Source organism: Thalassophryne amazonica, chromosome 18, assembly GCF_902500255.1.
Source record: "Thalassophryne amazonica chromosome 18, fThaAma1.1, whole genome shotgun sequence".
NCBI lineage: Eukaryota > Metazoa > Chordata > Actinopteri > Batrachoidiformes > Batrachoididae > Thalassophryne > Thalassophryne amazonica.
In genome coordinates, this window is record NC_047120.1 from 40,552,270 (window position 1) to 40,565,100 (window position 12,831).

Here is a 12,831-nt window from a genome sequence, read left to right on the forward strand (position 1 = left end):
ACATACAGGTTCAGTTACACGTCGAGGGGGTAGATATTGAAAGGGTACATGAAAATAAGTTTCTGGGGGTGATAATAGATGATAAGATAAACTGGAAGACTCATATAAAACATATACAAAGTAAACTGTCAAGAAGCATTTCAGTTCTAAACAAAGCGAAACATATTCTGGACCACAACTCACTCCGCAGTCTTTACTGCTCACTGGTTTTACCATATTTACAGTACTGTGCAGAGGTATGGGGTAATACTTATAAAGGTACAACACAATCACTATCAGTAATGCAGAAAAGAGCTATAAGAATTATTCATAATACTGGCTATAGAGATCATACAAATCCACTATTTTTACAATCCAAATTCTTAAAATTCACAGATTTGGTTCATTTTCAAACAGTACAAATCGTGTATAAAGCAATAAACAATTTACTTCCAGCAAATATTAAAAATATGTTTTTTAACAGATCAGGGGATTGAAGTCTGAGGGGGAAATTTAATTTAAAGCATCAGTGGGCACAAACAACATTAAAAGGTTTCTGTATTTCTGTCTGTGGGGTGAGGATGTGGAACAGATTGGGAGTGGGGCTCAAGCAATGTCCAAGCATGAACCAGTTCAAACAGCGGTACAAAAATATGGTTTTTTCTAGGTATAGGGAGGAGGAAGGGTAATGAGGGTTAGGGTGTTTTTGTTTTTTGCTTCAGCTTGTAAATATATAGTATTTTGTATGTAAGTAGGTATGTGTAGGTGTATATTTATGTTTGTGTATATATGTGTATGTATATATATGTATATGTGTGTGTATATGTGTGTATATATGTATATATATGTGTATGTATGTTGAGATATATATGTGTGTATGTATGTATATGTATATAAATATATACATATATATATTGATATCGGTTTAGGTGTGTAGGAATCTATGTGTATACGAGGGCTGTCAATAAAGTAACGGTCCTTTTTATTTTTTTCAAAAACTATATGGATTTCATTCATATGTTTTTATGTCAGACATGCTTGAACCCTCGTGCGCATGCGTGAGTTTTTCCACGCCTGTCGGTGATGTCATTCGCCTGTGAGCACTCCTTATGGGAGGAGTCATCCAGCCCCTCGTCGGAATTCCTTTGTCTGAGAAGTTGCTGAGAGACTGGTGCGTTGTTTGATCAAAATTTTTTCTAAACCTGTGAGACACATCGAAGTGGACACGGTTCGAAAAATTAAGATGGTTTTCAGTGAAAATTTTAACGGCTGATGAGAGATTTTGAGGTGATTCTGTCGCTTTAAGGACTTCCCACGGTGCGAGACGTCGCTCAGCGCTCTCAGCCGCCGTCGTCAGCCTGTTCAGGCTGAAAACCTCCACATTTCAGGTTCTATTGATCCAGGACGTCGTGAGAGAACAGAGAAGTTTCAGAAGAAGTCGGTTTCAGCATTTTATCCGGATATTCCACTGTTAAAGGAGATTTTTTTAATGAAAGACGTGCGGACGGGTCCGCGCGTCGAGACGCAGCCGCCGCGACGCTCCGCCACAGGAAAAACACCTCTGTTGAAAGCCTTAAGGACAAGTTGGAACATGTCCTGCCTGTTAAACAATTTCTCATATACTCACTCCACTGAAAGCCATCAAAAGCCGCCTGGATTTTACAAATGGTTATCAACACGGAGGTGTTTTTCCTGTGCCGCCGCACCACGTCGGCTGCGTCCTGACGCGCGGATCCGTCCGCACGTCTTTCATTAAAAAAATCTCCTTTAACAGTGGAATATACAGATAAAATGCTGAAACCAACTTCTTCTGAAACTTCTCTGTTCTCTCACGACGTCCTGGATCAATAGAGCCTGAAATGTGGAGGTTTTCAGCCTGAACAGGCTGACGACGGCGGCTGAGAGCGCTGAGCGACGTCTCGCACCGTGGGAAGTCCTTAAAGCGACAGAATCACCTCAAAATCTCTCATCAGCCGTTAAAATTTTCACTGAAAACCAGCTTAATTTTTAGAACCGTGTCAACTTCGATGTGTCTCACAGGTTTAGAAAAAATTTTGATCAAACAACGCGCCAGTCTCTCAGCAACTTCTCTGACAAAGGAATTCCGACGAGGGGCTGGACGACTCCTCCCACAAGGAGTGCTCACAGGTGAATGACGTCACCGACAGGCGTGGAAAAACTCACGCATGCGCACGAGGGTTCAAGCATGTCTGACGTAAAAACATATGAATGAAATCCATATAGTTTTTGAAAAAATAAAAAGGACCCTTACTTTATTGACAGCCCTCGTATGTGGCAAAGGGTATTACTGGTTGTGGGGAAGAAGGGGTAGGGATAAACAAGCTGATGCTTCACCCTACCCCTTTTCGGACATGTTGGGTACACAGTAGGAACTTTTTTGTTGTTGTCTTTACTGATCTATCTTGTAATTGTTGTTGTATCAAATGTTCGAAATAAACAGTTTTCATCATCTTCATCTTCATCATCAGCTTCATCTTCATCTTCAAGTCTTGTCGACTAAAATAAGATTAGCCTCCTCTGTACCAGGCTAAAAAACTTCAGTCGGCTAACGTGAAACTTTAGCCGACTAAGCGCGTTGTGCAATGACTAACGTCAAAAGGTGCATGAATGAATGAATGAATGAAAACTGTTTATTTCGAACATTTGATACAACAACAATTACAAGATAAATCAGTGAAGACAACAACAGAAAAGTTCCTACTGTGTACCCAACATGTCCGAAAAGGGGTAGGGTGATATATACACAAACATAAATATACACCTACACATACCTACTTACATACAAAATACTATATATTTACAAGCCGAAGCAAAAAACAAAAACACCCTAACCCTCAGTACCCTTCCTCCTTCCTATACCTAGAAAAAAACATATTTTTGTACCGCTGTTTGAACTGGTTCATGCTTGGACATTGCTTGAGCCCCACTCCCAATCTGTTCCACATCCTCACCCCACAGACAGAAATACAGAAACCTTTTAATGTTGTTCGTGCCCACTGATGCTTTAAATTAAATTTCCCCCTCAGACTGCAATCCCCTGATCTGTTAAAAAACATATTTTTAATATTTGCTGGAAGTAAATTGTTTATTGCTTTATACACGATTTGTACTGTTTGAAAATGAACCAAGTCTGTGAATTTTAAGAATTTGGATTGTAAAAATAGTGGATTTGTATGATCTCTATAGCCAGTATTATGAATAATTCTTATAGCTCTTTTCTGCATTACTGATAGTGATTGTGTTGTACCTAAACTAAACAAGACTAAACAAGATTAGACTACTTTATGAAACCGGGCCCAGGTGACAGTTCCTTCCTACCGTTGAAGTGTGTTGCACCAGCCGCAGCTGGTTGTCCAGTTAGCCATTAGGCATAGGTCACAGGACGTGTGTTGCAGACAAGCTAGAAGAGTCAGATAAACATTGTTTGGGAGTTCAGAGAGGTTAAGCAGAAGCGTAGTGATGCTGTGCAGGTGTGCTTACTGGGTAGAGGCGTGAACTCGAAAGCGGATCTGTTCACAATCTTTGTGGCGTTGATCTCAACGCGATGATATTCGTAGATTGTATGCTGCTTTGTATCTTCAAGGCACAAAAGGAAATGTCAGCGCATCCACTGTGTATTTTAAAGTAGTCTCAGTGATATCCAGTCTAGGCACATAAACCCATAGCCTGGAATAGCGAGACTGATCTGCAAGAGCAAATTTAACTTTATCGCTCAGATTTGTAGTGGTTGCCAGGTTACTAAACCACAGAAAAGGAGAAAATTCTTACATTTAACCAGTTCAAACTTTGTTTCTATGGTAACTTTAAAGCTGTACGGCCTTTCAAATTTCACAAAACAGACTACATTTAGTTTCTACTGAAATCCAAGCATTATAATGTCTGTTTATTGTTTTTATTTTTTTTATGTGTTGCAAAATTACAGCTCATTTTAACGAAGAGAACATATTTACCTGGTGGTGAATTCCATAATTAATATTTTATGTTCCTTTAACACTGACTACAGAAGTGTATGGGTGTGCGCATACATGAGGTTTTGACATGACCCAAAGTTACCTTTGAGCTTGCGTGACATGCCTACATGGGATGTGGATACTAACATCCATAAGATGTCTTGTAAATCACTTCAGAGGTGTTATCTGGTTTCAAAAACAGCGTTTTCAGATTTAGAAGTGCTTATTTCTCGCTAACTTCATAAAATATATGAGAAACATATTAGATTTATACAGAAATAAGCTGTTTTGGAGCATTTTCCGCCATGTTGGATTATGCTGCTTGAGCAACCAGCCAGTGACTTCACCGTGCCTCTCTACTCTGACTGGCTTCCTATAACCCCTCGTGCAAGTCGGAGGAAACCCCTACCTGATCTATGGCATCGCTATCATAGACTGTATGAGTCGCTACCATAAGTAGTTCAAGGCTATCTGTTCCTTTAAAATTTTCACCTTCAGGGGAACTTTTTTTTAGACAATGCAAATTTTAACCATATTGGCAATATCATATTATGAATCCCATATTTAAAGGCTAGTAAATAAAATGATAGTGGTGCCAAAGAAAAAATTCTTTATATGACTTAAGTCTTAAAAATCTGAAAGGCCGTACGGCTTTAATGGCCCTGTGATCGATTGGCAACCTGTCCAGGGTGTACTTCGCCTCTTGCCCAATGACAACTGGGATAGGAACCCCCTCCATTGTGTCACAAGCTTGATGTCCATATGCTTGACTACATGTTGTTATAGTGAACTGACCTGAGGAGGGGAGAAGTGTCATGAAAGCGTCAGACAGCCCCACTTTCACTGGATGTTCTGTGGAATTAATGCTCTCTATTGGTAATGGTATCTGCAAAAGATACGTCTGCTGTAACTGACAAAGCTGAGAAGCGGTCCTGTTACGAATGCAACCACTGTAAATTCACTTTACACTGCAGGTTTTTAGTGATGTAGAACCTAACTTACATCTTTATAGTTGAAAACAATCGTTCCGTTACTGTGGAGGGCGACCTGGAAAGTAAATGGTCCTTTAGCTTCTTGGCCTTTTAGTCGCACTTTGTCCCACTGTGCTACAAATATGTGACCTGATTGGGACAGAATACAAAGGCTTGCTCAATGGTACACAGGAACGCAAAAACATCACCAAAAAATGATCAGTGTTTCCCACTTACCATTGTCCATGTACTGCACGGTTGAGTTTTCAGAGAAACTGGGGTCAAAGTTGGCCATGAGGGGAGCAATGTACTGCGTGGCAGTTAGCATTCGATGAGTTATTTCCCCCATGAAGATAAACCCTGAGAGGAAGTACACAAAATTACAAGTACACATTAAAGAAATGACATTCCTGTATTGTAATACATATATATATATGAAGAGTTCAGATGCAAAACCCAGTATCTCCAAAACCATAAATTTTTATTTGAGGCCAACATGTACTTGGCTGTCAAGGGGACCATCAGTCTGCAAAATATGAAAGAATTTGAACAAACTGTTTTAATTTTATCGATGAAAGTCTGTGCATTTTCACATATGGTTTCCTTTAAATCTCCATTTTCAACTGCATTTTTCTCCATTTAAAAAAGTACTTACTGGGTTTTGCATCTGAACTCTTCATATACACACTTCAAATGTATCACTTCAAGCCATGTGTTATTCTATTTAGTACACAATACGTGTACTTTACATTAGAGCTCACCATGTCTGCCGTGGCTAACATCATAAAGTGCATTTTCAACAGCAACACAGTTATGAATAGGTCTTAAGGTGTGTTCATATTCATGCGGTCTTGTGTTCATTGTGCCGCATTGGTCCATATAGATACGTACCTCAGAACTGTTTATTGTCAGGCATAAACACTGTTCTTTGTTTCCATTGTTAACCTTTGCTAACATTAGCCACAGTATTAGCTTTACTATGATAGATGCACTTATTTACAGCAGGTAAAATAAGTATTAAACACATCACCATTTTTCCAGTTAATGTATTTCTACCAGAAGACTCAATGGGTTAAAGAAAATGATTTATTACAGAATTGAATACAAAGTTGTAAATTTAGTTTGGCCTCAGTCCCCATCGCAGCTGTGGGATGAACCAAGAGGATCTTGAATCCTACTGATAGAAGATGCAGGGCGCGGAGCCCATCCCCCGTGGCAGACAGGGACCAGCTGGTGGCGGTGGAGGGAACGTCCAGCAAATAACTGAAATGCAGCAAGAGGTGAGTGAGACATTGAAGCTTTTAAAGGACATGCCTCCATCTTATTGGTTTGTGGTGATAATTAACAGTAGCGTCTGTTTCGGATCATGTGCGTGGCTGGAGACAATTAGTTGATTGTGAAACATGCTAGATAGTGAGTCCTCTGGTAGAGCTAATGCTACGCTTCATTTCTAAAGGTGCTATTAATATGACATTTTCACCAGATGTTAACAATCCAGGCCATTCACACATACAAAACATACATTTACTGAGGAAAATGGTGATGTGTTCAATACTTATTTTCCCTGCTGTAAACTATTTATATAACGACCCAGGCAGCTGTATTTGAAAACTGGATTACCAATCTGCTCAGATCATAGCAGCCCCGTGCAGGCTTGGTGGCGGTGTGCAATTCTGCATCCAATTTCCATGCCAAGCAAAGTTAGTCCAAGATATCAAGAAGACTACAGCTGTCTGATGTGCCTACTTGTGGTCGTTTTGGGTGGAGAGTCCAAGTGAGCTCCAGATCTTAAGAAATTACTTTTCCTTTGGACTCAGGAGGAGCTGCTGCGAACACAGGTTTAGTAAGAGTAAATAAATAAATATATACTAATCAATTACCTCATCTATCATGCTGTATCCTTTTTGACAAACCAATTAAAAGTGGACATCACCTAAAAGTCTGAGGTGACTAGGGTTGGGTATTGAGAACCGGGTCTTTTCGGGTATCGTTAAGAAATGATTCGATCCACCGGTATCAATAGTCTTTTTGCTTAACGATTCCCTTATCGGTCCTTCAGAGCGGCCGTTGTTTTTGAGGTTGTTTGTCGGGAAAGTGATCATTACTCTACGTTGATTGCAGACCCTGCAGCGGCTCTGTAATCAACCGCTTTGCCAGCGCAACTCTGATTTGAAGCTTGAACCAATGAAGCAGTGCTTCAATCCGCTGCTTCGTTGGTTCTTTGATTTGCTGCTCTCCAGAGGTGGCAAGTCCGCTTCTTAACTCCTGTCAAAGTCATTAAATTATGTCAATTGTGAGTCACTTTTGTGCAGATTAAAGTCACTAACTGGGACTCAGGGTTGGACTGGCAACAAATTTCGGCCCTGGCATTTTTCCTCTGGACCAGCCCACTACTGGCCCAACGAAATCCACCCCCAAACACGCACACCCACCCGTCCATACCGAACCCCCAATGAACAAATACTATACACCTAAACACCATGAACACACACCTAAACACACACTTTCACTGTCATTTCACCTTGATCATAGTACAAAACTTGGACCCGGCGCCACGAGGGGGCGTCCTGATAACATTAAAGGCAATTACATATTTTGACGAAATTACAAGGTTAAATGACTGTATATATATATATATATATATATATATATATATATATATATATATATATAAAACATCATGAGGTTTATGTCACAGAAATCCTACTTTACAATCACACTGCAGTCATTGTTAAATTATTTCCTTTTGCATTTATAATAAACACTTGTATTTATTTAGTGTTTGTTTTTCTGGTTGAAATAAGATATAAATAATCTACCAGACTTCAAAAAATATACAAGTTTCCATGTTATTGTATTTGTCTAAAAATAAATGTCTGAGGTTCCTTATATTAAACAAGAAATTATCTAATCTGAAATAACAGGTGGTTTTAATACAGATGAAAGGTTTCTAAAGAACCATTTATTGATTTATTTACCTATTTTAATTACAAGTGTTCTAAACTTTTTTTTAACAGTAATCAGAAATTTTGAGGTAACAACAACAAAAAAACATTTCCAATGATTTTTCTTCAGAAAACTGCTCTATAAATGAGCAGTCCTGTCACACGTTAATGTTTTGTACAGATCAGTGGTTTCTGCACCAATCGGATTGGTCCAAACCATTTTGTAGAGATCAGTGGTTTCTGCCACGAGTCTTCCGTGTTTTGGCCCGATGCGTCGTTCCTATTGGACAATGCGAAGGTACGTCACAGCTCAGAGTGTCGAAAGTTGGCGCACCTCATCTCGACAGAGCACCGGCTCTGTGGTATGCAGGAGATCACTTGACCGAGCGTCTATACGTTCAAATAATAATTTTAAAAAATACTGTCATCACTCATCACTCTTGGTCAGTCTCTTACAACGGTGCAGCGTAAATACATGAGCTTTCCAGGAGCGCACGTCTCCTCCGGTGTGCACTATTTTTTTTTTGGGGGGGGGGGGGGGGGACTCCGCCCCCTGTGATAAACAAAACGGAAGCAAATGCACACAAGCGGAAAAAAGTTTTTGTGTCTCCAAAGTGTGTGTGTGAGAGAGAGAGAGAGAGGTAATGTGTAACCACTGCTAGGATTCACACAGCAGCAAATTAAGGAGCTGAAGTCCGTAGCTGTTGCATTTAAAGATTAACAAAAGTAAAGCACAGTTAATTAAGATAAAAGAAATGATTCCAACCTTGTATCAGTAGAAGAGCAGAGAGAAGTCCAGGCGCCGAGGACTCAATCCATTCACAGGGGCGGGAGCGGCCACCTGCACTTCCTGCAATCTGATTGGCCACCCTGTATGCTTCTCCATTGTCATTGGCTGTTAGTCATGTCAATCATTGTGCTCGATGTAAGTCTCAGTTGTGTGATCAAACGGAAACAAAACTGAAACCTAGAATAAGACTGCGCCGTGTATGAAACACTACAGAACTTTTATTTTGACACAAATGCAGGAAGTGGCTCTGCAGCTGCGCCGATTAAATGCTGTAGCTTCACCGATCACGGACTTTCTTCGTGTTGACAGCAGCGCGCGGTTCGAGAACACTGTATATTTCCATAATCTCTATAAATATGGGAGGGCCGGCCCACGCACGTCTAAACGTGCAGAGGCCCACCGGGCAAATGCCCAAAATCACAGATTATCAGTCCGAGCCTGCTGGGACTCCTGTCTGTCATGACCGGCCCTGATCCAGTCTTTGATCCCTTTCTTGCCCCTTTCTTTGCTGCATCTTCTGTTCACACTTTGATTTATTAGTTGTTTATTTTCATCATGTGTTTCTTCTATGTTCTATTTTGCTTTGTCACTTTGTTTCCTTGCTACTTTTATACTTTAGCCATTGTCCAGTTACTTTCTTGTTTTGTTCAGCCAGTTTGTCCTTTCATTGTTTACCACTTGTTTATTTTGTTCTTCTCATTTGTTATAGTATCTGTTGTGCTTTAGTGTCAGGTTTTGTTATCACAGTCTCTGTTTTATTTTTAATTTGTTTACCCACTTTGGTTTCTTAGTCAGTTCCAGTTTAGTTTTGTCTTGGTGATATTTTCTTTCAGTTCTCATGTTCATGCCTGGTTTGTTGTTGTATTATATTCTGCCCTTGATTTCCATTTTAGCTCTGTTCTGTTTTTTGCCATTTGTTTCCATTCCACACCCCTGCACCTTCCATTATGTCTTCGTCCCTCACTCATATTTGATTGTGTTCACTGAACCTGTATCGTTTCTTTCACTCACACTCTTGGCACCTGCTCACGTGTCTTTGTCTATTACATCACTCCACTTTGTGCACTCCCCTCCTCACAATCTTGCCCATGTATAATCCATGCCCCCTTCTAGGTCTTTCCTCATGTGTACCTCATTAACACCACCTGTTCCTGATCTCACATCCTGATTAGTCCACCTGTATTTACACCTCACAGTCCTTCTCTTCCCCGCCAGATTGTTGTCTTCGTACACTTTCCAGCGCCCATTCACAGTAGTGATTTTTGTCTTACCATTTTCTGAACCTTGCTCTGTATTCTTCGACCATACCTCTTGCTTCATCCCAGATGTCAGTGTTTGCTTGTGCCTCTGAACCCTGCTCGTGTATGACTACGTCTCAGCCTGACCCTGTTTGTACCTCTGCCACGCTGACTGATTACTTGTGTACCAAACCCAAGCCTGGATTAAAGACCATGATTTCCTCCACACCTAAGCCTAGTCTGGGAGTCTGTATTGCGGATCCAGCTGCTCCTGGTGACGGGCTCCCGCCCGCCCTGACGCTGTCTTGTTGCAGTCAAGAAACGAGAGTAGTCCTCCGTTCCGTTGGCACAACTCCAAATGCTGCGCCACTCTCTGAGTCAAGTTAGAGTCCAGTCGAAATTAATAACTTCAAAGCAAATCACCACTTTAAATAAAATGACACCTCTTTCCAAATGCTGTAATACAGACAATAAACTACAATCGACTAAAACGTTTTTTCTTCCCAAAATGAGATGTCCTGCATTCTTTATGAATTAAATTGATGCTGACGTGCAGGACAGCCGGCCAAGCTCAGCTGAGAGTTATGGAGCGACATTCATGGCAATAATGTCTGAAAGGAAATGCTTTTGACAAAAACTACAGATTTTGTTTATTTCTATTTATGTCCAGAGATCAAAGATCTATTGACTATGACCTAAATCATATTGATTTACTTTAATGCCGCATTCACACTGGCCACGATCACACGCTACAAATTCGCAGGGGTCGCTTGGCAACGGACGCGCCACCATTCCGCTCCATACTGTTCGCCGGCTCCGGTTGTCAGTCAGGTTAACATGACGGACCTTGATCACACGGAGCGAGTTGTTGTGGAAAGCTGACAAACGTCATGAGATGTTCCCAATTCAGGGAGTATCACTATTTGCTGCAGGAGCTGCATCTGGATGACGGCTGCTTTCAGCGGTCCTTCCGCCTCTGCGGGACCCACTTTGAGGACCTCCTGTCCCGTTCACACGCGCACATGTAAACAATAAAAAAAAAGGAACTCTGCTGCCTGCTGTGGGGCTGCAGCTTGCTCTTCCCCCAAAAGCTCTGTCATAATTGTGTTTAGAAACCAGTCACCATTTGCTTTATTATACATCTGTGCAATTAATAAGTAAAATAATCTTCATGGACGACTCGCTCGCGCGCGCACATAAAATGAGAAGAAAAAGAAACTCTGCTCCCGCTGCTGCGGGGCTGCTGCTCGCTACAGATACAGGACATGTTCACATCTTCAGTCAAACTCCAGACATCTCCACGTCACTACATATTCAGTCCCTGATTGGTCATCGTGGCGTGACAAGACGAAAAAGTTCAGATTTTTCAACTTGGGGAGGAGGGCAACGCGAAGTGATGCAACACAATATCACGCCACAAACGCACCAATCGCTCAAAATCGCTTTACTCGCGTCGCTTCATTCGCGTCGCTTCATTCGCGTCCATCGCATCGCGCTGCGTGACGTGGTGCCAAAATGCGCCGTTCCATAGGGATTACATGGCAACCTGTCGCTGCTGTTGCTCACGTCGCGCCCGGTGTGAACGCAGCATAAGACTCAATAAAATGTTGTTGACATAGATAAACTGTAAAGCCTACTTTTAGTACACAGAAAAAGGTATCGATAAGGGAATCGATAAGGAATCGGATCGATAAACACTCGTTTTTGAACCCTAACTGCGAAACACTGTGTTATGTATATGCACATGGAAATTCCTAGGAATATGCATGACTCAACAAAAATATAAACGCAACACTTTTGGTTTTGCTCCCATTTTGTTTGAGATGAACTCAAAGATCTAAAACTTTTTCCACATACACAATATCACCATTTCCCTCAAATATTGTTCAAAAACCAGTCTAAATCTGTGATAGTGAGCACTTCTCCTTTGCTGAGATAATCCATCCCACCTCACAGGTGTGCCATACCAAGATGCTGATTAGACACCATGATTAGTGCACAGGTGTGCCTTAGACTGCCCACAATAAAAGGCCACTCTGAAATGTGCAGTTTTATCACACAGCACAATGCCACAGATGTCGCAAGATTTGAGGGAGCGTGCAATTGGCATGCTGACAGCAGGAATGATAACCAGAGCTGTTGCTCGTGTATTGAATGTTCATGTCTCTACCATAAGCCGTCTCCAAAGGCGTTTCAGAGAATTTGGCAGTACATCCAACCAGCCTCATAACTGCAGACCACATGTAACCACACCAGCCCAGGACCTCCACATCCAGCATGTTCACCTCCAAGATCGTCTGAGACCAGCCACTCAGACAGCTGCTGAAACAATCGGTTTGCATAACCAAAGAATTTCTGCACAAACTGTCAGAAACCGTCTCAGGGAAGCTCATCTGCATGCTCGTCGTCCTCATCGGGGTCTCGACCTGACTCCAGTTCGTTGTTGTAACCGACTTGAGTGGGCAAATGCTCACCTTCATTGGCGTTTGGCACGTTGGAGAGGTGTTCTCTTCAACTCTATGCGAAGGAGATGTGTTGCACTGCATGAGGCAAATGGTGGTCACACCAGATACTGACTGGTATCCCCCCCCAATAAAACAAAACTGCACCTTTCAGAGTGGCCTTTTATTGTGGGCAGTCTAAGGCACACCTGTGCACTAATCATGGTGTCTAATCAGCATCTTGGTATGGCACACCTGTGAGGTGGGATGGATTATCTCAGCAAAGGAGAAGTGCTCACTATCACAGATTTAGACTAGTTTGTGAACAATATTTGAGGGAAATGGTGATATTGTGTATGTGGAAAAAGTTTTAGATCTTTGAGTTCATCTCATACACAATGGGAGCAAAACCAAAAGTGTTGCGTTTATATTTTTGTTGAGTATATATATATATGAAACACACCCTGAGAAAACACTGATGTATCGACACATCAGC

The 12,831-nt window shown here is 41.4% G+C and overlaps 1 protein-coding gene across 2 annotated transcripts in view; it reads right to left on the reverse strand.

The window, feature by feature from the left end:
- LOC117531150 (plexin domain-containing protein 1-like) overlaps positions 1-12,831 on the reverse strand; it is a 35,473-nt gene that overhangs the window by 6,672 nt on the left and 15,970 nt on the right. For both annotated transcript variants that reach the window (XM_034194190.1, XM_034194191.1), the window contains exons 5-9: positions 5,159-5,281; positions 4,953-5,071; positions 4,746-4,836; positions 3,481-3,576; positions 3,319-3,400 (exon numbers count right to left, since the gene is read on the reverse strand). In XM_034194190.1, coding sequence (XP_034050081.1) covers positions 3,319-3,400; positions 3,481-3,576; positions 4,746-4,836; positions 4,953-5,071; positions 5,159-5,281 — 511 coding nt within the window. The remainder of the gene's footprint in view (positions 1-3,318; positions 3,401-3,480; positions 3,577-4,745; positions 4,837-4,952; positions 5,072-5,158; positions 5,282-12,831) is intronic.